Source organism: Carassius gibelio, chromosome B24 (genome assembly GCF_023724105.1).
Source record: "Carassius gibelio isolate Cgi1373 ecotype wild population from Czech Republic chromosome B24, carGib1.2-hapl.c, whole genome shotgun sequence".
NCBI lineage: Eukaryota > Metazoa > Chordata > Actinopteri > Cypriniformes > Cyprinidae > Carassius > Carassius gibelio.
Genome location: NC_068419.1, coordinates 12,427,064 through 12,452,659, shown reverse-complemented (window position 1 = coordinate 12,452,659; position 25,596 = coordinate 12,427,064). Strand labels below are relative to the sequence as shown.

Here is a 25,596-nt window from a genome sequence, read left to right as displayed (position 1 = left end):
CACTTTATGTCTCACAATGTGACTTTTATATCTTGTAATTCTATGTGTATCTTCCTAAATTGCAAGTTTGTCGTAAAGTAAGTTTATATCTTGCAGTGTGACCGATTTTATCTGTAAGTAAAATTTTTATATTTAATTTTAGTCATTACTCTGAAGTGGAAACAAGCTTGTATACCATGCCACAAAACCGCCATTTTTCAGAAACAAAAGTTGTTGTTTGAATCTGAACTCAAGAATAAATCATTTCATACAATTATGTTTTTTCTATTGTAAACAGGCTTAGAACCGTCTTAACTAAGATCCTCAGTGAACAAACTGAATGTTAGATAATACCAGCCAGCTGTGCCAGCATTTGATTAGTGATTACTGCCGTAACATATCCATTCTCAGAAACGGGGCATGGACGCCATGGACGGCATGGGCTCCTTGCAGTACCAGCTGTGGGATCGGTTTCCAGGTCCGACAGCGTTCCTGCAGCAACCCCACTCCCCGCCATGGGGGACGCGTTTGTGTGGGCCAGAATCGTGAAGAGAGGTAAAGAAAAGCATGACGGCTTGTTATATATGCTTTTTTTTTTTAACTCTCAAAATTTAAAGGGGCACATGCAGGTTTGAAAGGGCATGATGCTTCTTTTATTTGTTGCTTTCATTCTTACCTGCTGCCTATGTGGTTTCTGCTGTGATTTCATGGCAGTTGATGATAATGAATATGTAAACGCAGCTCATTTTAATGCTTTTTTTATTACTATTATGAACTATTATGCAATGTTCATCTCTAGAAAGCTTGTTAGTACATAACTGGAAGCACACAAACCAAATGCTTGAATGGTGGAGTGAGAGAGGTTCTATTTATCTGCCCCATAATTTGTGTGACTGACAACCAATTAAAAATAAACATGCTAAGACTTTTTAATTACAGAGAGTGTCGCCGCAGACTTCACACAGACACTCGAACACTGTAGGTATGATAGTGCGCCTTCTAATCATGGCAGAATTATGTTTAAACTGCGCTGCCCTGAGAATGTGTGAGGTTTCTAAGCAACAGTGCATTGCAGCTGAAAATTAGACCTGAAGTGCTGGGATGAAGAGAGGGCGAGAGAGGCATCTGTTGAAAACAGTTGTGGTCCCTCTGTTGAAGGTGCCAACTTTTCCTGACTCACACTTCAGGCTTTTGTCTTCAGACATTTTTTATAAATATGCTCCCTTATGTATAAGACATCAATGTTAAACTCAGCTGTGGTTGAGAACAAGATTGAGAACAAAATTACAATTATTTCCATATATAGTACCATATATAGTACATAGTATATAAGTCGCACTTTTTTTCATAGTTTGGCTGGTCCTGCGACTTAGTCAGGTGCGGCTTATTTATCAAAATTAATTTGACATGAACCAGGAGAAATGAACCAAGAGAAAACATTACCGTCTAAAGCCGCCAGAGGTCGCTCTGTGCTGCCAGAGATGCTGCTCAGTGCTCATGTAGCCTACACTGAGCAGCGTAGAGCGCCCCCCTCGCGGCTGTAGATGGTAATGTTTTCTTTTGGTTCTTGGTTCTAAATAAATGCGACTTATAGTCCGGTGCGACTTATATAATTTTTTTTCCTCGTTATGATGTATTTTTGGACTGATGGGACTTATACTCAGGTGTGACTTATAGTCTGAAAAATACGGTAATATTTCAATCTGCTAGAGGTAAATAATTGGTTTTGGTTAATACCCGAATTGATGACCAGCAATGTGAAACAAAACGGTAAACAGCATTTTATTAGGAAGCATTTTATTGAGGATACATCTGAAATGCAGATGAAACAGTGACTTAAATTCAGATTGCGGCAAGGAAAATAGAAAGAACCCCCTAGCAGATCTAGGCAGGTGGGGCTGGGGAAGGTGGAGGGTTAGGGAAATCCCATGGCGCGCTGCAATGAATTGATTAGATAACCTCAGGAATAAATGGGTTACGTCGACAGAAACAACTAAATGATTGGATGAAGTGCGGAAGAGTATCATGACTGAACTATACATTAAAACCAAATTATTTAAAATCTATTCTGTTTATTGAAATAAAATTAAATGATTAAATGATAAACTTACATAAAAGTTAGAAGTGTTGCCTTGGCAAGTAACTAAAATAAAATAAACAGAAGTATCAATTTAAAACTGAAACTGAATATTAAAAAACTAATAATAATGACAAAAGGACATAATTATTTTGAATGTTGTACTTTATTGATTTGTGTTTTAGGGTTACCAGAAATGTCCATAAAATTAATTGATAATGTCCTGTGTGTGTGTGTGTGTGTGTGTGTGTGTGTGTGTGTGTGTGTGTGTGTGTGTGTGTGTGTGTGTGTGTGTGTGTGTGTGTGTGTGCGTGTAGTAAAGAAAAAAGAAAAAAATTACTGGATTTAACTGACAAATTAAACATTTTGTAAATGTAATGTACTATAACTTTGCATGACTGAAAAATAATAAGCTCTTTTAATATATTATTCTTTCTCATCTTGGAAAATTACATTTTGACAATATAACAACCTCAGCTCAGGTTTGCCAAGATACCAGTGTCTGAAATCACAAGTCGTAAACTTTTTAATTTCACTTTATCTAATTATTCCAAGCTCATGATAAGAGCCATGCTATCCACATTCATTTTATAGTTTTATACTTTATTTAAAAAAATAAAAAAAATTAAAATGAAGGAGCCACTGCTGAGCAATAAAACTGTCCTGTGAAATGGGACAAAATGACCATGTCACAGTTTTTCACCATAGAAACACAGACACGGGGCTTAAGACATGAATACCGCTGCAGATTGGTAGTTTTTCTTTCTTTTTTTGCAGGTGACTGTGAAGCAGACCATTTCTGCCACCTCTTGCTTTTTCTATCTCCTGCCCCCCACTTACACTCTTTCTGCAAGGCGCCGGGGTACTTGATGCCCTTAGGTGTCTAACCATAAAGGCTGTGAATAATCAGCAGAAAAGTTCTGGTGCAAGCTTTGAGTTTGTCTCCAGTCTCACTAGTCTACAAGCCCCTGTGAGTTTTTCACACCACCCATGCACTTTAATACGACACCTCAACCAGCCCAGCGGTGCATAATGGCTGTGAAAACATATCCGGGGAGCGCGTCTGGGCCCACAGTTTTCATTTAAGGTTGAAGGGAGCCGAGTTAGTGGCTCAAATGTGCTTTGTCAGTTCCCTTAGCAGGACGCTGTTTCGGACCAAAAGAAGAAAGCAGCATTCCTGGTTTTGTTCTACTCGGGCTACTGCAAAATCTCTGTAGTTCGGGGTCTTTTGTCCGATATTGAAAGAAGTTTGGATTCACTTGTTAGTGCTGCAGGGGACTTTTTTACTTTGAGTCCCGCTCAGCCAATGGGCATCTGTTCAGAGGTATTCAGAATCAGCTCATATGTACAGTCACACTTTATTCCTGTTCGGCGCACCGCTGCCAGATGGCAAAGTCCTCAGCACGCAACCCTGCTGTGGGTCGGTCACCATGAGATGTCCTCGATGAGTGAAACGAGAAAGAGACATTGAATTGAGAGAGTCAGCTTAAGTGATACTTCAGTCAAAAATCAACAATCTCTGCTCATTCGCTCACCCTTTTGTTGTTCAGAAATCAGTCTGATTCAGAAGATGGATTTATAAATCAGATCTCACACTTTTTCTAATTAAACACATGATAGTTTGATTTTGATGGATAACAAATAAATACATATAATCCAAATGAGATAAATATATATATATTTTTTGTGTGTGTGTGTGTGTGTGTGTGTGTGTGGTTTTCTATTTAACCCTTGTGCATTGTTCAAATTCACTACCCTTTCATTATGTCCATTCAGAATCGATTAAAATAGAAAAATCGATATTTTTTTACTCAGCCCTAGTAAGTACAATGTAACAACGGGTATGTACACAATAAGTGCATTCTATCAAATGTTCATATTCATATAGTAGTCAATGCCACTTAAAATTAAAGTGGGACAATATTACAATATTATGGTTTTTACTGTATTTTGGATCAAATAAGACATTAAAAGACATCTTACTGACCCCAAACTCTGAACAGTATTGGATATAACATGGAAATAAATTCAATTAACATGTTCCATGACAGCATTGGTTTTGGCAGCAGCACTCTGGGGCCTGGAGACTAGTCTTCAGCTCTCTGTAAGCTCCGAGGGCCCTAGTTTTGATTTTTGACTGTCCCCGGTCATGCAGCCTGAGGCATTGGAGGTCCTTGACAATGGCCCCAATAGCCTGGTCTCTAATCAAGCCCTGGTCCAGAGCCATATATCTATCCCGGCACAGGGTGTCTGTAAACGCAGAGCCAGCAACTCCCATCCATTTGTGCTCAGAAACTCTCGAAAACAAGACAGAACCCCTGCAGGCAAAAGAACTGTTGTTGCAACACTCCAGTACTTTGTTCTGCTTGAAATCCATTTGATAAATGATTGTGTTTTTTACATGCTCCCTCATTCTTTTCATACACCATCTCAAATGTGCTATTAATTACCACTTTTTTCTTGTTCTTTTGATCGTTTGTTTCTTTCTCCTTTTTTGTGCCAGAACAGGGGCAAACTTGTTAAACTTAGCAAATCCGATTTGAATGAACACTATTTGCATATGCAAATTGGCAGTGGGTTTCCCTTGGCTATAAATCTTTCTTATATGGATCTCTCGACTTTTTTATTGCACGCTACATAACAATAAGTTGATCAGTGGTTCTCCAATGGGAATGTGTACTGTTTCCTACTTCTGAATACTTTTTCATATTTGAAACTTATTTTCTAATTTGCACATATACACACATCATCAGACATCTCTTTTGAAGAAAGTGGTTGCAGGCACAGAAAAATAAAAGTATATCTTGTGTAATTTCCCTGAAGTGTCCTACAGTTTTACAGATAACTATCGCTCATGTGGAAGGCTATACCATGATCTCCTTTCCTTATACAAACATTTGGTTTTTGCAGGAAGAGTGTTGCATTAATTTCTGCTGGAAAATATAAATTTTAATACATTTCACACTATAATGAGCCTAATCTACATAAAAAAGAGATGTCTGTAGTGAAAAGAATGACAATGGCTTCATTTAAATACTCAAGCCAAAGCATTACCTCCTGGTTAAAACCGTCGTAAATATTTAAGCCGACATTTATTTTTTGCCTGAAAATGTTTTACACATAGGCGTAATAACTGTTTATGTATATTTTTGCCAGTTTTGCAAGTTCGTTAATCATAAGCTTATTTCAGCAGTTTGGTATTTTCATAGTGATTTTCATGCATAAAAATAATACACAATGCACAGAAATTGTTTTGTTTGTCCTGCTTTATTTTAATGTCTGCAACTTTTTCCTAAAGACCAGAATTATATTATATTATATTATATTATATTATATTATATTATATTATATTATATTATATTATATTATATTATATTATATTATATTATTTATATATTTCTTATTTGGGATAAATAAATATATAAATATATAACATCAATATATGAATTAACCACAATTTATTTAGTGATTCCAGAGTGTGGATTAATTGCAATAATTGTCGGGGGAGGGGGGGTGAAATATAAAGAATTAGATTTCAGCTACCTTTCGGATTTGATGTGTTTTTAGCACTTAAAATCAGTAAGAATTTGTTCAGATTTTCCTGCTTTATTTGTATCCTGGTTACATCTGTACTCATTGTTTTTCTGGTTTAGGGTCATCACAGGCTGAGAATGGCTGAGGTTATTTTTTTGATTTATTTTCCTAGCCTTTGTTCTGGTTATGAGCGTATCTTCAAAAGGAAGCTGACTTCATTTATTATTCACTTCCTTTCAAAGATCCACTGATTGCAGTGAGACCACATGAGAGCTGGAATGATTGACTATGTGTGTCCAATCATCATGCTTTATACCAATTACCTTTATACCAACTACCTTTCAGTTACATCTACTCATCCAGCCCACACGTCTAGCTTTGCAAGTGGACAGAAGGGCCCAGAATACCCCCCCCCCCCCCCCCCCGCTCTGCCTGCAGGCCTCATTTACACTAGACACTGCTCCATCAGTGCTCATTACACTAAGGTTAACCTAGGCATTTCCTTTCCTTGGAGACCTGCACAACTGCTAGCCAGTCATTATCTCATGTTTTGAATTCAGTAGTTTTTCCTTGTTTAAATGTAAAACTTTTTTTTATGCATGAATTTTTTTAATGGCTCTTTCATATAAATGAATCATGGCCTGATGCACCAAGTAGTTTTGAAATGTTTACAATTAGTTTCTATTGTAATATACAATCATTTCACAGTAAGAAATAGATGAAAAAACATTATATTCTTTCTTTGAAGTAAAAATCTAACTTTTTTTTCTTTGTGATTTTATAATTCGTGCTTCAGAGGATTCATATTCAATTATTGAGGCCATTGCATAATTAGGATGGGTTGAGTGAGTAACTAGGAGATGAGTTTGTGAATAAATGTTTATTTGCATGCTGAAATGTTTGTTTCAATCTACTTTAGATACTGCAATGAGCACCTGCCCTGTCCCCCACATGTCTATTGGTCAGCATGGTCTCCATGGGAGCGCTGCACAGTTCCATGCGGCGGTGGGATCCAGTCGCGACGACGAATGTGTGAGAACGGAAACGAATGCCCTGGATGCAGCGTTGTATGTCACTTTCATACTATTACTCAATTTGTTGTGAGACCTTTTCTTATCAGAGCACCTCAGGAAATGAAAAGTGTGTTCAGTGTTTATAGGCTTTATAACTAAAATATCAATAAGTAACAGCAGAAGCATCATGGCCTACCTGTGGTGTGCAAGTTACGTTCACATAATTCCAGTCCAGACAAAAGTTGCACACTTTTTCCTTTGGATTTATAAGTTTTGGGGGGTATTTATGACAGAAATTAATACTTTTATTTAGGAAGTATACATTAATTTGATCAAAAATCAAGACTTGTATATTATTTAAATTATAAAAAAAAAAAAAATTCTTTTTATTCAGCAAAGAAATCTTAAAGATATCGCAGTGTTCAGTTGCACAACTGTTTTCAACATTGATCTTGAACCAAATCTGCATATAAGAAAAATTCCTGAAGGATCACGTGACACTATAGCCTGGAGTCAAAAATACTTTTTAGACGCCAAATTTTTGAACGGTAGTGAACATATCTGCATATATCTACAGTACATAAACACACTATACCGAAATGCATTTCCTTGTTTAGAAAGCTGTGAGGAGCTTGCCATGTGAATTAGCATTGCAAGAGTAAGCTGGGATTTTCCACTCATGAGTTAGCTGTGATATTCTTGATCTACTTTTAAAACCAGTCACCCACTCACTGCTAGTTTAGAATAAGTCCAGCTCACATGACCACGGTGTCATGCTATTCGTGGAAGTGGTTTGGGTGATTTCAAAAACCTGGAACAGCTTTAAATAGTTAATTTGCTATATAAACTCTGTTCGGTTTAGAAATCAAGGCTGTCAACCATTTCGATCTTTGCTGCTTGATCAATGGCACCTGGGAGACACAATGGCTTAAGAGAAAGTTCAGACATTCCTGTCAGTCCTAATGGTAATGCTCTGGCAAATTGTGTGCGTGTTTAGCCTCAAGGCCAGCTGCCTCAGATCCATCACAACGTAGACGACACCGAAAACACCAAGACACTGAAGTATCCTAGGAATGCTACTGAGGCTGCGAGGGCAGCAACATCATGCTGCTATATATATGTGTATATATATATATATATATAATTATATACGTGTGTGGGTACCAGGGTGGTGCGTTGCCTGATTTGGATATGTGTGCTATTTGTGTGCCCTGTAAGCACGAAGTTAAGCAAGCAAGCTTCAGTTAATAAGCCACTTTCGTATTATTTTCTGTTATTGATGATTGCCGAGCTCTGACATGGCCCTTATGTATAAACAGCTGTTATCATTTTCTGAAAAATTCCCATACTAGATGTTGGTTGTTTTGTCAGACACAATAAAAACATGATGTGTCTGTCAGATGGTAATTTTACAGGGGGTTGGTTTGTCACAATGCTTGTAACCTCTCTGTAATGATAGTGATAAAGCCCACATGAATGTAGCCAGGTGTCAGAGTAGACCGAAACATAATAATGAGTACCTGGCAACAATTACTAGGTTGTTTGTTTATGAGATCCTTCATGTTCAGTGTAATGATGCTTTGATAATCAGACTCAAACATTACCATCACTTTAGGGCTGCTGGAAATCTGTGAATATGTGAAGTACATTGTTAAGTGTAAGGATTTAAAACATTTTTTCTTAGTTGTAATTATATTTATGTAATTGCAAAAATAAGATGTCTTATACCAAAAACAAACTCTTTTGCAACTGCACATGATGACCGCAGACACATTGCTAGTGTAAATAATTCAGTTAATAATTTTTTAGTGAGATGTAACTTCAGTGTGTACCTGGGTATTTCAGTTTAATCATTGCAGATGATCTCGCAAAATTTCAGTTTCAGTTGTTAATATCATATGAATTTTATATAATAATGCATTATAAATTATATAATATATATATATATATATATATATATATATATATATATATATATATATATATATATATATATATATATATATATATATATATAATACTTTTATTTTAGAATATTAAATCTGTATAGAACTGTGTTGGATAAAAATCAATCATCAGTCAGTTAATGAGGGAGGAATGAAATAAAATAAAGATTTCATTTTTAATATTTCAGTTACCTTTTTATTTATTAACTACCTGTAATATTTTAATTATTTTAATCAGTTATTTTAATTTATTAATAATTAAAATTTACTTGAATTCATTAATATTGTTATTCGTACCTTTGTAAGATTGCTGAGGCCACCTGGTTGAGAGAAACTTGCCTTAATTACTGTATATTAAATAAAATTTATAATTAAAATAAAATAAATGTCATTAGTAAGCATACAACTACCACATAAAAAAAAAATTATTTTTAAATGATTTTTCCAAATAGCTTGGTCATTTGAACAATTATTCTTAAGTCACCCAAAATACACAAACAAATTAATACTTTTTATTTCATAATAAACCAAGGCCTTTATCAGAGGTGCCCAAACTCGGCCCTTGAGGGCCGGTGTCCTGCAGAGTTTAGCTCCAACTTGTCTTAACACACCTGCTGGGAAGTTCCTAGTATGCCTAGGAAAAGCTTGATTAGCTGGTTCAAGTGTGTCTAATTGGGGTTGGAGCTAAACTCTGCAGTACACCAGCCCCCTAGGACCAAGTTTGTACACCTCTGGTCTATGTGTACCTTGTGTGCAGTTCAGTGCCTCAGGAGTTTTATCTCTTATGACAGCATTTGGATGATCTTGAGTTTCTTTATTAATTTCTTGTAAATATATTTCCAACTACTACATAAAACCATCCGCAGCCCATAAAAAACCCTGCATTCCATTTCTCTACGATGACTGTGCAGTGTGGATATAAATTTACCCAACGCTGTGGTCATACAGAGACAAGTTTCCTCCAGGGAATTTGAACATTCCCAAATGACAGCATTTTTCATTAGACCCCCTGATGGAGTGTATTGCGCTCCGTAGTCTTGCTTGACTGATTGTACGCTTTTCTGTACTATTAATTGAGACTATTTGTCTTGGTGGTCCATTGTGGAATGGCCAGCCGGCATCTCTCAGGTGAACTGCCGGTAATGAATGCGATCAGCGACACCTGCTTAATGGATTGGAGTTTGTTGTTTTCTGTAAAACATACTAGAGGCTGCATATCTCATAGGAGTTGGGGGATATAGCGTCAAAGATGGGAGCCTTAGAATGACCAATTATGACCAACACACACGTATTTGCTGAAATGCTGTATTTTTGTGTGGACACAAAGGATTGAGGGCTGTGTCTGTGTGTGCAGAGTGGATGTAATGATGTTAGAAAGCTCCAGAGAGTGCAGGTGGGATTACTCATTAGTCAGCAGATGCCTGGAGACTGAGCGGGGTCCAGCAGAGCTTCGTAAGGGCATCCCCTAACCCCTGCGTTCTCTACCTATAACGCATTAGTGACGGATGAGAACTTTAGGTGATACAGTAATTCTGAGGATGAAAACAGGGAGTTTGAAAGTCTGAAAAAGATTGAGAGTGTAGGGGATAATGAATAGACTGTCTGTGGGAAAACAAGAATGGAACAATAGAGAATTAGGAAAGGAAGAAAGGATAAAGTGAGATGGATGGAGAATTATAGAAATGAAAAACGTGAGTGGGATGAGTAATGATAGAGGAGTGGGAATGAGCTCAAACACTCCGAGAGGGTGTATTATCCACACATAACATCATCGGGGGAAAAAATGGATTGATTGATTTTGTTTGGTGTAGGTCATGTCATATTTTCAAATTTTAGACAACATGGGAGGGATGGTTCAGAAGCTGGCTGGCTGCGTAAATCAACACATCAGTAACCGTTAAAAATCACCATTATGATGTGCTGCTCATATGTAGGCATTCGCCCAGCTGGTGAGAACATGTACAGTACCTCATTGAATCCAATGTAGCATCAGCACCAAAGTCGATGTGTTTGAGTGCATTCTTCTGCAGTATCGCTTTCACCTAATACCCTCGAAGAGAGATTGTTGCAGGGATGCTTTGCGATGAATGAAAGTTCATGAATTTTCTGATGGCTGCTTATTTTTTTATTGGAAACCAGAAAGACTATCGAAGTGTTTGTTTCTTCACCCAGTCCCACACCGTTTGTGTTACATCCAACAGACTCTTGAGGAGAGGTGTGGTATTACTTTTCTAAGTGATCAGACATTTCGGATCAGACAGTTTACATATATTTTTATATATAGTTTGCAATTTATATATATATATAAACTGTTCCGTTCCGCGATTCTGATTCGTCAGCAACTGTGTTTTTTTTTTTTTCATGAATAAGGATACAGCACACCTATGACCACTTCCCCCAACGGTTCTCTGTATGACTGGGCAACACCTTTAGCAGCATAATCAATCAATAATAAAGCATCAAAACGCTTTCATTTATTATGTATTTCTGCAGAATTAACTGTTTGTTATTCATTTAATGAAGTATGAGTGACTTCTGCTGGCATTATGTTGCATGTTTCATCTTTAATTTTGAGATCCCACCCTTCCCCCATTTAATAAACGCTTCTCATGCAGATATGTGTTTCCTACAGTTTCGGAATTGACGAGGGAATATTACTGTGTTTATTAGCTTTCTGTTTCAGGTATGATTCTGTATGTCCATCAGTTTACACTGCAGTGTAAACTGATGGACTCGCACTATGCTGTAAATCAGTCTGTTTTAAACTTATCTTGCATACACCTCGAAAAATGTGCAGTGTGTTTATGCTGCTTTTTGCGTATATAAAATTAATTCCAGGAAACAAATTTGGGTATTTTTATTGGGTCACAGCCACATATCAATTCAAATCTCACTTAATTGTAATTTAGCATAATCTTGTCGGTTACTAATGGTTTAACGACCGCCGGTTGTTGGTTAGGAGAAATAAAACAACCAAAATGAACATTTCCTCTAAAAGTTAATCAGAAAAATAATGGCAGGCTAATACAAGTGCACCTATTTATGAATAATGTTTGATTATCGAGAATCTAAATAAAACAGCTCAAGGGCATTTTTTTGCTATACTCTAAAAGAAATGCGACAATTGTTTTTTTTACATTTATTTTTTTATTTTTTTTATTTTTTGGATGACATCATCACGCACACCATTTTTGGCCAGGTGGATGGAATTTTTTTTACGCATATTCTCTTTGTCGATAACAAAACAGCGCAAAAACGAGATGGAAACTTGGCTAGTGATAAAAAGCTAAAGCTAAAGAACCAAATTATTTAATATTTTAATGGCATGTTTACATAACTATAGACTTAATACAGCTTCTACTTGTAGTTTGTTCATTTGTGGAGGCATCTAGACATTGAGTGTGAGTGGAACCGTGTAATTATTGGGTAACTCGTTTCGATTTTGTGTTTTGAGAGAGTGCAGCCTACCATGAACATTTCTCTATGCGTAGTCACACAAGTACAACACTAACACCCAACACCCTCCTTTGTCTGAGAGAAAACAGACTGCAAAAATCTCTGTCTTAGAGCCTTTCTAGCTGAAGTGTTGATGCACAGTGAGGTAAAAAGTGTTGAGTCAGCTCATCTGTTTATTAACCGTTATTAAATATTAACAAAGAGAAGTGTGAAAACAAAAACAGATGGTCAGATCGCACAGCAAACAATGGGTAAACCTTTCCATATTTTAACCTCTGCTGCTCCCTGTCCTTGGGAGAACGGAGGTCAGAAGAGACGAGTGGAGGGAGGGGAAGTGAGGTAGACAGCCGTCTGACCGCTTCACATCAGCTCTCCCTCCGTCTGACAGACTGACAGATGAACAAAAAGGACTTTTATCTTGTTTTGCCAAGGTCTGGCAGTCATTCAAGGTCTCTTAAGCATAAATAAATGCAGCGAGAATGGACACGGCTCCCCACTCAACCAAATGAACACATATGATTTACAGGAAATCTATAGCTCCTTGTTTCAGGCGAATTTATTAAGGTGTCAGGACATGAATCTGACTGCCTCAAGTGCTAGACATTGGTATCAAAAGACGCTCTACATTATCATAAATCAAAAGATTGAAAGCTCATAACTGCTGGTACAGATCAAGGATAGAGGCAGTGTAGATGTCATATCAATTATAGAAATGCAATAAAACGATCAAGAATTGAAGAGGTTTGCTGCCCTCCCCACCAGCATCGGACGAGATGTTAGAACAGACAGCGCTCATTTGAGCTGTCCCATGCCAGTGACAATTTCTTTCTTTTTGTTAGTCCTTTGAGTTTCCATTCAAATCGAAATGTCATTTAGCTTGTGTAAAATGTGCTGCTTATTTATTTCCACATATTTCAGAGCCTTTTACTCCTCACAGGCCATAAATTAAAGTTGATCAATGACCTTTTCCGCTTGACTTGTTTGCGACTTGCGATGTTCAGCAAAGAGCGCATTGGAAATATTTCATATGCGCCTGCAAAATGGCAACAAATCACCAAGGATCATTCTCAGCATAAATGTTTTATATATACACTGAACAAAATTATAAATGCAACACTTTTGTTTTTGCCCCCATTTTTCATGAGATGAACTCAAAGATCTTAGACTTTTTCTATGTACAGAAAAGGCCTATTTCTCTCAAATATTGTTCACAAATCAGTCTAAATCTGTGTAAGTGAGCACTTCTCCTTTGCCGAAATAATCCATCCACCTCACAGGTGTGGCACATCAAGATGCTGATTAGACAGCATGATTATTGCACAGGTGTGCCTTAGGCTATATGTGTGTGTGTGTGTGTGTGTGTGTGTGTGTGTGGTTCTTATTACTATCAACAATCTAGTTTATTAATATTTTTGTGGAAACTCTAGTACACTATTACACAATAAAATATGTGTGTAATTTATTTTAATATTGTTATTTTGAATTGTAATTTAAATGAATTTAAAGTACAGTATAAACAAAATGTATTATAATTTACACAAAAATGTTAAGCAACAAAAACAGCATCGATCATAATAAGAACCATTATTGATTATTGACAGCCAATAATAATTGCTATAATATTATTTGTATAATATAATATCCTTCAGAAACCAGAATGATTTCTGAAGGATCATGTGATACTGAAGACTGTGGTAATTGCATTCATTTTAAATTATAATATTTCACAATACTACTGTTTTTACAGGTTTTTTTGTTTTTTATCAAAGTAATACTTTGCATTTATAATTATATATTTTATTATAATTTTTAAAATAAATTATATTATAATTCTATAATCAATTCTATATTCTATGATTCAGAAATATAGACAATATGAAATGCAATTGAAATATTGTAAGTATTGTATTGATTATATAAAGAATAAATGTATAATTATATATTTTGCTGCTTTGTACAGGAATTCCAGTCCTGTAATACCCTCCCTTGCCCAGATCTAAAGAAGACCACTCCCTGGACCCCTTGGACGCCGGTGAATATCTCTGACAATGGAGGCCACTACGAGCAGCGGTTCAGGTACACCTGTAAGGCGAGGGTCCCTGAGCCCAGCCTGCTGGAAGTAGGGAGACAGCGGATTGAGATGAGGTATTGCTCCAGCGACGGATCCACGGGATGCTCCACAGACGGTGAGATCTCATTCTGTCTCTCTTCCCTGTGATTCATCATTTGTCACTCAGCTTTTTCCTTTTCTCTCCTCTCATCCTGCTTTTTCTCCATGTATTTTATGGAATGAACCCATAGTGACTTTGAGGCAACTCAATTGATCTATTTGTCCATCGGTGGAAAGACAACATGATGTGCTCCAGTACTTCTCTCTTTCGTTCACTCTCTCTCTCTTTCTCTCATCAATGTGGGCTCACTACATCAGTTTTTGGAGTGTTGTCTCACCCAACACAAGTGCTCTTGGCTGCATTCTTCCTCAGAGAGACACGAGGAACATGCTAATGAAGTCAAATCAGCGAATGTAATATCTCGCAGTGGTTGAGGGTCTTCTGTTGGTGTCAAAGTGCAGCACTTGCACTTAATTTAATTTTAGTTTGCCTCCCTGCATTAGGTTTCACATCTGTGAACTAGTTGCGGTTTCTAAACAAGCTGTTAACTGACGAGTTACGAGAGTCAAAGTGGCACCGAGATATCACACAAATATATGCAGTGAAAACCCTGTAACAGTGAAGTCTGTTTTTGAGTGATGTTTATAGACACTCACATTCTACAGTCAAGCTCTGATCTTCAACAGACATTCACTAAGAGATGCCACACACAAAGCTAATGACAAGAACTCTTTTAGGCTATTTTCTTTGCTTTTCCATCTCGCTAATTTCCATTCTATTTTACAAGCGACTGAGCTAAAATGACAAAACGAAAAAATAAACATTCAGACCCATATAAAGGACAGCACAAAAACATTTAAATTGCTACGTACTTTGTGGAAGTCTTTTGTTGTTTTTAAATGCAGCTTTTCCATTTGCATATAGAATATTTGCATTTGCGCATATATATATATATATATGCGAACACATGCATACACATGCAAACATACGTATGTATATTAGGGGTTGAGGTTTTCAAGTCGATTTTTATGTGATGAACAAATAAGTCTGGAGCTGTGACAAACCCCTTTTGCACAGCTATGGCTAATGACACAGCGCTGCCAACATGGTTATTGCTCTTATAGCAGCTCATTTTTATCAGTTCTTTTGCCTTTAAGTCATTTTATTTCTCATAGATTTCTGCTTGTTCTAAATCAGACATAGATAAAGTAGCACAGTAAAGATTACATTTATATGAATGCATTAGTGAGAGCGATTGCATGTGTGAATTAATTTTACATGACAGTGTCTCTCTAGTAGTAGTGACGCTGTGAGAAATCACAGAACAGTGTTGACAGTACATTTCCGCGCTGAATGATTCTGTGTGCTCACGATCTGTGCGTTACGTACAAGCTACTGTCTGTAGCCTATGTGTGTGTGTTAGAGTGCAGCAGTGCATTAGATAAGAACGGCGATTAATTTACTGTACAATAGACTGTTTAAAATGTGCATTCTCCCGTTCAATTTCAACCATCCAGTAATATAATCACCGGTCTTGTGGAGCCTTTGGAGAATAATTTTTTTTGTCATTTTAATTGTTTGGAAACGGAGCGTAAATGTTGAAGTCCTTCAAAGACTTATTATCCTGTTGCGCCCTCTATAGGACCCTCTATAAGACCAGCATTGGACTTCAGCAACGTCAACTTTTGTAACATTATAAATGTGTGTGTATAGATTAGTATATTCATGGGTTTCAGTCACGTGACTTTTTGTTGCGGCCACCATCTTTAGTACCTTGCGTAGCCTCTCCTCGCTTATCGGAAACTGAAATAACACTTCACCAACAACAACAAAAAAAATGGTATTAAAAAAATATATACTTTAGGATTAGATCCTTATTTACACGGTCAAGCAAACTGCTGACTCCAGTAAAGTCTTGTGAAAACTTACCAATTTGACATTTAATGATAGGCTATTTACATCTAACTGTACCTAATACACATTTACTCTCCTTACACTCGGGTCATTTTCGGTTAAATTTTAACCTGCTAGAGACATCGGCCCAGATCCATCTGCCACACCCGGCCTGGATGCCTGTGTACTCACTTTCAGATTCTGGGCCGAATCAACCGGACCAGATGCGACAACCGTAACTTGCAGACATTGCGTCATCTAAGTCGGACTTGGCCCGTTGCGCAGCACAGGACGTTCATTAATGTTCCCTAGACAAAACATTTACTTTCATTTTAAATCTATAGATTATAATACATAATTAGCATAACGTAACAAATCTATAAACATCTCATTATGGAAGCAATTTTAATTAAATAATTAGCTTTACCAAGCTGGCATGAGGAAAATGTATTTACAAAACAATTTATTTACAAAACTATGCAATTACAGCAAAAAACAGCTCTACAATTAGTGTAGATAAAGTATTTAACACATTTTGCAAAACTACCCATGCATTTACTTGAATGAATGATGCATTTATATGTACACTTAACACATAACATTGAATAAAGGTTAAAACATAAAAAAAAACATTTGTAAATCGCAAAGTTTTGGAATTAAGTAATTTGTACTTCATAAAATAATTTAAATAATAATTACCTAACTGTTAGCATGAATACATTTTGAAAGCAATCAGTGAATACTGTTCTTGGTTGTTGCTCATTGTGGGTCATTGTGCAGCATGTCTTCGTCATCTAAGTCCAGTGAATTCTTTGCTTGTGAGCTTTCATTTCTGCACCTGTAAAGAGCACATAATGCACAAGTATCTATTACTAAAGATCTAACTGAATGCACCTATATTGTATTAAAGCACATTTTGTCTGAAAGACTATTTACTGAAAGTGACATGATACAAACACACCGTGAACACACCCAGAGCAGTGGGCAGCCATTTATGCAAGGGCACCTCAGTTAGCAAGGGCACCTCAGGTATTTAGGGTGGAGAGAACATTGTACATTCACTCACCCCACCTGCAATTCCTGCCAGCCCGAGACTCGAAGTCACAACCTTTGGATTACAAATCCAAATCTCTTACCATTAGGCCATGACTTCCCTTATTATAATAAATACTTATTATTATTTACCCATTTAATTCTAGCACGTTACATGGTTGTGTCCAGTATTGAAATTTAAAGTGTGTATCATCGTAATTAAAGAGACAGTTTACCCAAAAATGTAAATCATTTACTCCCTTTATGTCGTCTACATGTGACAAACTTGTTGGTTTAGATTACCAGCATTCATCAAAGTATCTTCTTTTGAGCTCTGGAGAAAAACACAAGTCAGTGGTTCGGAAAAAACGAAAAGAGGTTGAATTGATGTAATAATGTAAATAATGACAGAAATCAATTTATTACATAGTATAATCATGATCAGTGCAGACATTTACTTGAACTTACTTTCTCATCGACTCTAAATGCTCCTTGGTAGTCCAGTCAGAGAAGTATAAATGAAATGTTTAACGTATTTAATGTTTAACGCACTGCATATCGTACAGAGGAGGCTTAGTCCCATAATCACGTCCACGCTAAAGATTTGTGTTAATGTCAGTGAAGCCACAAGGGAAGATGAGTTCCGAAATGAATGGGGTGCCATTTGGCCAAGATTTTGCCTCATGTCTCGGCCAAATGGCACCCCTCTTGAAATAATTACATTCAGTTACATTCATAAAAATAAGAATGTGGAACTAAAACTACAGACCTTTCTCTTTTTAACGTTATGTGCTGGACCATCATCCTCCTCCTCTTCCTCATCTGTTTGTTTTCCTGGAGTGTTGTTCGTCAAAGTTTAGTGCAGCGTGAATATTCTAGACTCACATAACTGTACTTACATCAAGGATAAAAATAAAAAAATAACTTTTAATTGATTTATTAGCTTCAGGTGGAGCATAACTAATGTTTCTCGCATGCGAATTTAAGCTTTTGCAAGTTTCATCACAAACTTGCCATCTAAAATACAAAAAATTTACAGATGCATCTTTGCCTACAAGAAATATTTGATCATAAAAATCCCATATATACTCTTAGTAAATAATTCGTTTTGATTTGCTGTTATCAGCCCAGAGCACAGTACAGCAGATTGCAATTTGGTGCTACAAATGGCAGCCACAAAACTGTGTGATGTCACATGAAACCTATGAATATGTAGACTTGAGTTATGGCTATTACAACTGTTATGGCTATGTTATTTTGCATTTCAATACACTTCACAATATTACTGTTCTTACAGCAATTTTGATCAATTCAATATAGTATTGTTGAGTATAAGAAAACTCTTTACATTGGCATGCATATACGAGCGCACACACAGCACTTTTAGAGGTGTAAGAATTATCTACAATGTTAGTTTAAAATTTTCTGTTTCGTATTGCACGCAATCTGTATTTCTCTGACACTTAAATGATTCATCAGTGCTGCATCAATATAATTCATGAATATTAAATGCCCAACATACACATGAATAATTTTTGCATATTTAGCTTGAAGCACCTAGCTGTACTGTTGCATGCCCTATCATAACAGATTTTTGTGGACAGTGGTTAACGTACTGCATATCGTACAGAGCAGGCCTAGTCCCATAATCACCTCCATGCTAAAGATATGTGTTGATGTCAGTGAAGCCACAAGGGAAGATGAGTTCCGAAATGAATGGGGTGCCATTTGGCCAAGATTTTCCCTCACGTCTCGGCTGGCCCATATTGATTTGAATTCGTAAGCCATGCCGTGTGATAAAGCACAGCATCTCATTGCATAGAGTTCATGTGGAACAATCTAGAGTGGAGGAATGACTGTATGTGGTTACATTAAATGATTACACAATCAAACTCATAGAATTACTGCAAGATGATTATTTGGGTGGAAATTTGATTGGATTATTTATGGGTTGTAGTTTGTGTTAAATGCTACATATTATGTAAAAATTTGCTCTTTTCTTTTTGTAAAATGTATTTATTAAAACACAAGGACATTCAGTTGTCTGTAGATAAACTGAGTTAGCAGGTCCCTGGAAGTCACCTTGGCTTTGTCAAGTAGAAGTCACGTGTTTGTTGCTATTTTGTCAAGCCTTGGAGGTCTGAGCATCTGTCTCTGTCTAATATCAACATTATGAAAGAAACAAGATGAGTAGAATCAGCCCTGGCTGACATTTTCAGATTGGAAATGCATTTGATGTCAGTTTAAGTTTTTTTAAGGCAAATATAAATCGGCTTTGTGCAGATAAGGTTCCCTGATTTCTCTGCAGTCTCTTTTAGGAGCAAATTAAAGAAATTTATCAGTGTCCGCAGCAGCTGGCCTTTATTTACACAGATTCAGGTGCTTTGCTTAGTGAGCTGCAGTCCGTTTACTTAATTATAAGAAGTAGATTAACCTGAATGAAAATCTAAAACAATGTCAGATAACAACATCACTTTCTTTGATAAACTACTGCCTGTATTTGTTCAAACCTTGATGGTCATCAGTTAATTTACTAGTGTTTATAAGTTTAAAGGTTCTGTCCTCTAAGATTATTAAAGGTGTGAATGGATGACAGTCTAACACATTTTCAGCAGTGCTTAAATTAACATGCAGAGAGTGCACTGGGCTTTATCTTTTAGCCATTTTACATGGTAAAAAAAGATTCCACCCCTTTATAATGTTACTGCTATAGGCATATGCATTCAGACATATAAACTACAGTACATAATATATATTCTTAAGAGTTAAATACTTTTATTTGTCAAGGATGCATTAAATTAATTGAAAGAGACATTGAAGACATGTATAAGGTTACAAAAGCTTTCAGTTTCAAATAAATGACTTCTTTTCATCCAAGAATCCTTAAACAAATGTAATCCACTCTATTCACAAAACTTTTTTCAACATTGGTAATATTAAGAAATATTTCATATTAGAATGATTTCTGAAGGATCATGTGACACTTTTAATCAATTTACTGTGTCCTTCCTGAATAAAAGTTTTATAGTTCTTTATTTACCCCAAACTTTCAAATGGTAGTACATAACCGTTTCCACAAAAATATTAAACAGCACTACACCACAACTGCTTTCAACATTGATACTAAAAATAAATGTTTATTGAGCAGCAAATGAGCATGAAAATTGGTGGCCCACTGGATCGTGGATGCCATCACTCTGGCTTATCAGGCACAGGGTGTGCCCTGCCCATTCAGTTTGTGAGCTCACTCAACTAGAAGTGTTGCATCCTCCTGGGCGCTGGCTCGTGGCTCCTCGCTGACAGATATTTGTAGAGCTGCGGGCTGGGCGACCCCCAACATGTTTGCTGGATTCTATAGCCTTCGTGTGGAGCTGGTATCCTCCTGTGTTCTCACCTCAAATGTGTAGTGGCACTGAGAGGCCCCGGTTAGTATTTGCTTGATAAAACTACTCAAGAGTGTCTGTACTGTAGACTCTGTCAAGCTCCTCCATCAATGTGATGTCGAGAGCGACAGACTGAAAGGGAACATCTCAGTTACGTATGGTAACCCTCATTCCCTGAAGGAGGGAACGAAGACATCACGGCTGCTGTGCCACCAAAGCAAAAACCTGGTATGTAATGCACCTGCTGCTTTCTTTATACTTACGCTGTGATCATCTGCAGCTGGATGCAATAATTGCATGCCAGCGTGCATTGGCTCGTTTAGTTTACACTCGAATCAGACTGGTCTATCACATGGTCTAAGCAATATGCCAGTTCGTCTGTCATCGTGGCTTCTTACCATATGTAACTGAGACGATTTGCATCACTGAAATAAATGGCATTTTAAAATATATTGCAATAGAAAAACAAAATGTTTCTTATATGCCCAAACCCTAAAAAAACACGTGAACCTCAGACCAGCCTAATTCTTGTTAATTAGTTATGTTAATAGTTGTTCAGGCAACTAACTGATTAGTCAGTCTAAATTAGGTAGCTTATGCACTGACAGGTACAAACTGTAAAAATTAGGTAATACTTTGCAATTGAAGGAACAACGAAACTTAGAGGGCGATTACAAATTTTTAGTGTGCAAGAAAAGGCTTCTGTAGCTTTCGTTACAATATAGCACCATTTTTCTTTTAGTGCAAGTGTTTAACGCTTAACCTTCAGTACAATAAAAATCAATACATGCACCATTATATCTATTTGTTTGCTGGAGTAATGGCAGTGGCTAGAGTGAAAATGCTGCCAAACAGTCAAGCTACATATCTTAAAACCTTGAGTTTCTTTGCAGCATATTGATGATGGTCCAGGTTTGTAATTTGGCTATGAGTGATGCCTTCATTTATCTTCCAAACAATAGCACATCATTTTAACGTGTGACTTTAGCACTTTTTTCTCATCTAAATACCATGTTGCACGGACAGCTCCATCTCTCTGTCATTCTCTTTTTTTCTTTATTTCTTTCTCTCTTTCTTTCCTCCTCCTTTTCTCAGAAGCGGCTGTTATCTCCAAGGCTATTTACTGTCGGTTCCCTACAGATCTGCCATCAGTTAGAATCCCACTCAGTGTCAGATTCTGCAGACCTTAGGATCTCAGCTGGCAAATTTCTCTGTGGTGCATTACACACACGTCCTTGGATACAAAATAGAAAATCTCACTTTCTGTGATTCTGTTCGCAAACTTACACAGTCAGGCCCAAAAAGTCTGAGCATGCGTCTGAAAACCTGTGATTAAAAAAGTGTAAAACTGAATAGAAACTTAAACTTTTTCAGCTCATGCATCTCAAGTGCAGTTTTTGTTGAAGCAAAACCGAAGCAAACCAGTGACATTGTGATTTTATTAAAAAAAAAAAAAATTTTTTTCAAATTATGGTAATGTGTAATTTATACACAAATTTTATTTAATTACATTAATACATTTTGCATATATTGAATTTGTATTTAAAAACATTATTTTTGAAAATTGCAAATAATATAATTTATCAATTAATAAAAACTATTAGAATAGTTTTACTATTAAAAAAATATATTTAATATAATATACATTTTTAGAAAACTATTACATTATATTTAATTATTACAAATTAATGTAATATCTAATTGAAAAAGCTGTTAAATTGTATTCAGTAGTTATAAATCATCCATTATTTAAAAAAAAACTTAAATTACATTTATTAATTACAAATTAATATAAATTCTCATTTAAAAAGCTGTTAAATTATATTCAGTAATTACACATTTATTAAACAATGTATAATTAATAAAATATTTGATAGTAAAAATAAGAAATAGAACAGAAATAAAAACAGAGAAGCATTTTTTACCAGTGTTCTAAGACTTTTGGACACCACTGTTTATGAGCACCCCACACTTTTTACTTGACCGTTTGTGTCGCGAATGCTTCTTGCGATGCTATAATGCTATATGTCATTGTAATTACATGTATTTGCAGAGGCGTTAACCACCCTCTATGCAGACCCATCAGGGAGTCGTTTCTAATTGCCCACCCCCTAACTTTTAATGAGCGCCGGTGACCGCTAGACAGTTTACAACAGCTCTGGGGAATTGCGTAAAAGCCACATTCTTAATCCACAAGAGCTATTCATTTTCTTGATTGTGCAGGATATAGTGCCACCCATCTCGCTCGGCATCCTATTGTCTAACACACGACTGGGAAAGTTCAGTGTGTATGCATAAGCGCTGCCTTTTTTCACAATTTATCTTCTTTACTTTGCGTGGGATCTTAACAACCAGCAAAGCATAGCGAAGTCAAAATCCAATTCCAAAATGCGACTTTATACTTTCCTAAAAATCAATGTAGTCTGTCATTTCTTGGTTAAAGTCATTGAACGCAGCACAGTTTGTTTACCTGCGGGTCTAGCATGCACTGACACCTGTGTTCCCTTGCCATTAGCCATCAGAGCCAGGCGCCCCACTTTGAGGTGTGAGTAGATTATGAAGTAGTCTATTACCTTTGAGAGGACTGTGTGCTCTGGTGCTGGAGAGATTAAAGGTCGACCCATGTAGCACTGTCGCCTGCTCAGAATGGATAAATGGCTGTGGCTCACAGGGACTGTCACAGATGGATCTCGCTCAAGGTCAGAGGTACAAACACAGAGGTCACGGTGCAGACAGACAGCAAAAACACTGTGTGTGTGATCAGATAAATGTTCTGGCACAATACAGTAATACAGGAAAAGTTGTGAATTGCATGGATAACTATGATGTGAAAATCCATTTTGCTATCTGAGCTATTCTTTTGAGGTGGTCTGGATCTTTATATATATATATATATATATATATATATATAGATTGAAATATTTGTTGAAATAATAATCTCTGAAATTGAAAACCCTTGTCTGGGTTTATTGAAGAGCAACAAATTCCCATGATTTCCCAGGAGTTGAATCTGTTTATTCTTGTTTTAGGAGATTTGCTGCGTTCTGGACGCATCTCTGGATTGACCGTAAATGGAGGCTGGTCCGCCTGGGGGACTTGGAGCCAATGTAGTCGGGATTGCAGCTCGGGGGTCCGAAACCGCAAACGCACCTGCTCCAACCCCAAACCCAAATATGGAGGAATCACCTGCCTGGGGCCTGCCCAGGAGTATCAGGAGTGCAATACTACACCATGTCCAGGTACGCAGTGCTTATACATAAACCTTTTCCAACTTTTTTCATTCATATTTTTGTGACTTACACATCTTCTCCAGACACTGATTCTCCCACTGTTTTCCCCATTCTAAAATTTAATTACATGTATTTTCTTTGCAATAAAAAAAAAAAAAAAATTATTCTAGAAAAAGTATCTTTTGCTCAATTAGGCTGCATTTATTTGATCAAAAAAAATTAAGTAATACTGTATAAATACAGTAAAATAATCAAATAAAGTGAAATCCAGTGTAAATAAAAAGTTATATTTTTAAATAACCATTTTCTATTTAAATGTATTTTAAAATGTAAGTTATTCCTGTGATTTTTGAGCAGCCATTACTCCAGTCTTCAGTGTCACATGATCTTTCTAATAATATCTAATATGAATTTTGGGATTTTTGTCTCTTTTTTTTCAAAAATATTTGATGAATAGAATAAAGTTCAGCATGAATAGCACATATTAGAAATCGAAATATTAAATTTAAATTAAATTAAATTAAATTACATTTCTGCATTTAGCTGATGCCTTTAACCAAAGCGACTTACAGTTCATTCAGGCTATCAATTTTTACCTATCATGTGTTCCCGGGGATACAAACCCCCAACCTTGCGCTCGACAGCGCAGTGCTCTACCAATTGAGCTACAGGAACACAAATATTTAAATATTTAGAAATAACTTTTGATCAATTTAATGCATCCTTTCTTTAAAAAAAAATGTAAACATTTTGAACTGTATATTTGTCACCTACAAAGACTTCCCTAAATTAATCAAAAGTAAATTAAATGATTTTATTTATAAATATAACTATGTATGTGTAAAAACATTTAATCAAAGACAGCTTGTGATTAATTCTTTTTCTTTAGATGTCAAAATAAATTCTTAAACAACAGAAAAGTGCAGTTTGGCTCAATGGAAAAACTTATGAAAGAGGAGAATATATCCTCCAGTCGAGCACCAGCACTTATTTGATAGTATAAGATATTTGATTCTGAGGTTACTTTAAAAACCCTCACACAACACAAACAGAATTCAGACTTATCCATTCTTTCTTTAAATGTTTATATGGAAACGATCATAAAAACTGTCCGTTTTCAGTTTGTTACTGGTGTGCGGGGAATAAAGAAGGATTCCAGACATCAACAAGCGATAAAAGAAAGACACACACAACCCACATTTGCGCATGGTATTTGTACGCGTAGAAGACAGCCTCCCTGTTTTAAGGTGCGAGGACCTCAATTTGCCAGTGGAAATGGAGAGAAATCTCAGTGGCATCGTTGTATGTAATCACATTTCAAGCTAATTACACCGGCAGAGACGGCAAAGCAGGATTCAGTCATTAAAAGGCTTGTGACAATGGTGTACACCCTCTCAAAGTTGAAGGAGGGGAAAAAGCTCTCTAATTAAATGAGCGCTCATCGTTATGTGTGCTGGAAATATGCTGTCTAAATGGAAATGCGCTACTTGGGTATTTTATGATACCTAACGGTGAACAAGACACAATCAGGCAATGCGGAATTTGTTTTGCAATCATAATTAATCAATAGCCTGTTTTTGGAGCCGGAAACCATCAAAGCACTGAAGTTTCTAGCTCTTCATGATATACTGGAAAGCTAATTGCTCCTCAGTCTTAATTTCTAATAGGAAAACACATATTTCCTGTAAAGTGACGGTAGCAAGACTGCTTCATTAACAAAGACCTCCAGAGGTTTTAAGACCTGATTAGACTTATTGATGTTTTTCTCCACAGGCGTAATTGCTAACAGATCAGGAATCGCAGCGCAAATTTTATAAAAGCAGCGGATGAGTGATTGTACAGCAAACTACAGTATGTGAGCGCTCAGTAACTGTGCTTCACTAAGTTAATTCAGTCCTTGTCTACTTCCAATGAAACGTCTTAGTAGCGCTTAGATTCAATA

General features: G+C 36.5%; 1 protein-coding gene across 4 annotated transcripts in view; it reads left to right on the top strand.

Moving 5' to 3' along the window:
- The window catches only part of LOC128013001 (semaphorin-5A), a 125,107-nt gene that overhangs the window by 86,311 nt on the left and 13,200 nt on the right, over window positions 1-25,596 (top strand). For all 4 annotated transcript variants that reach the window (XR_008183230.1, XM_052595672.1, XM_052595673.1 and 1 more), the window contains exons 14-17: window positions 391-534; window positions 6,510-6,657; window positions 13,966-14,191; window positions 23,454-23,663. Coding sequence is in view for 3 of the 4 variants with exons in the window: in XM_052595672.1 (XP_052451632.1) it covers window positions 391-534; window positions 6,510-6,657; window positions 13,966-14,191; window positions 23,454-23,663 (728 nt within the window). In the remaining variant the exon portion in view is untranslated. The remainder of the gene's footprint in view (window positions 1-390; window positions 535-6,509; window positions 6,658-13,965; window positions 14,192-23,453; window positions 23,664-25,596) is intronic.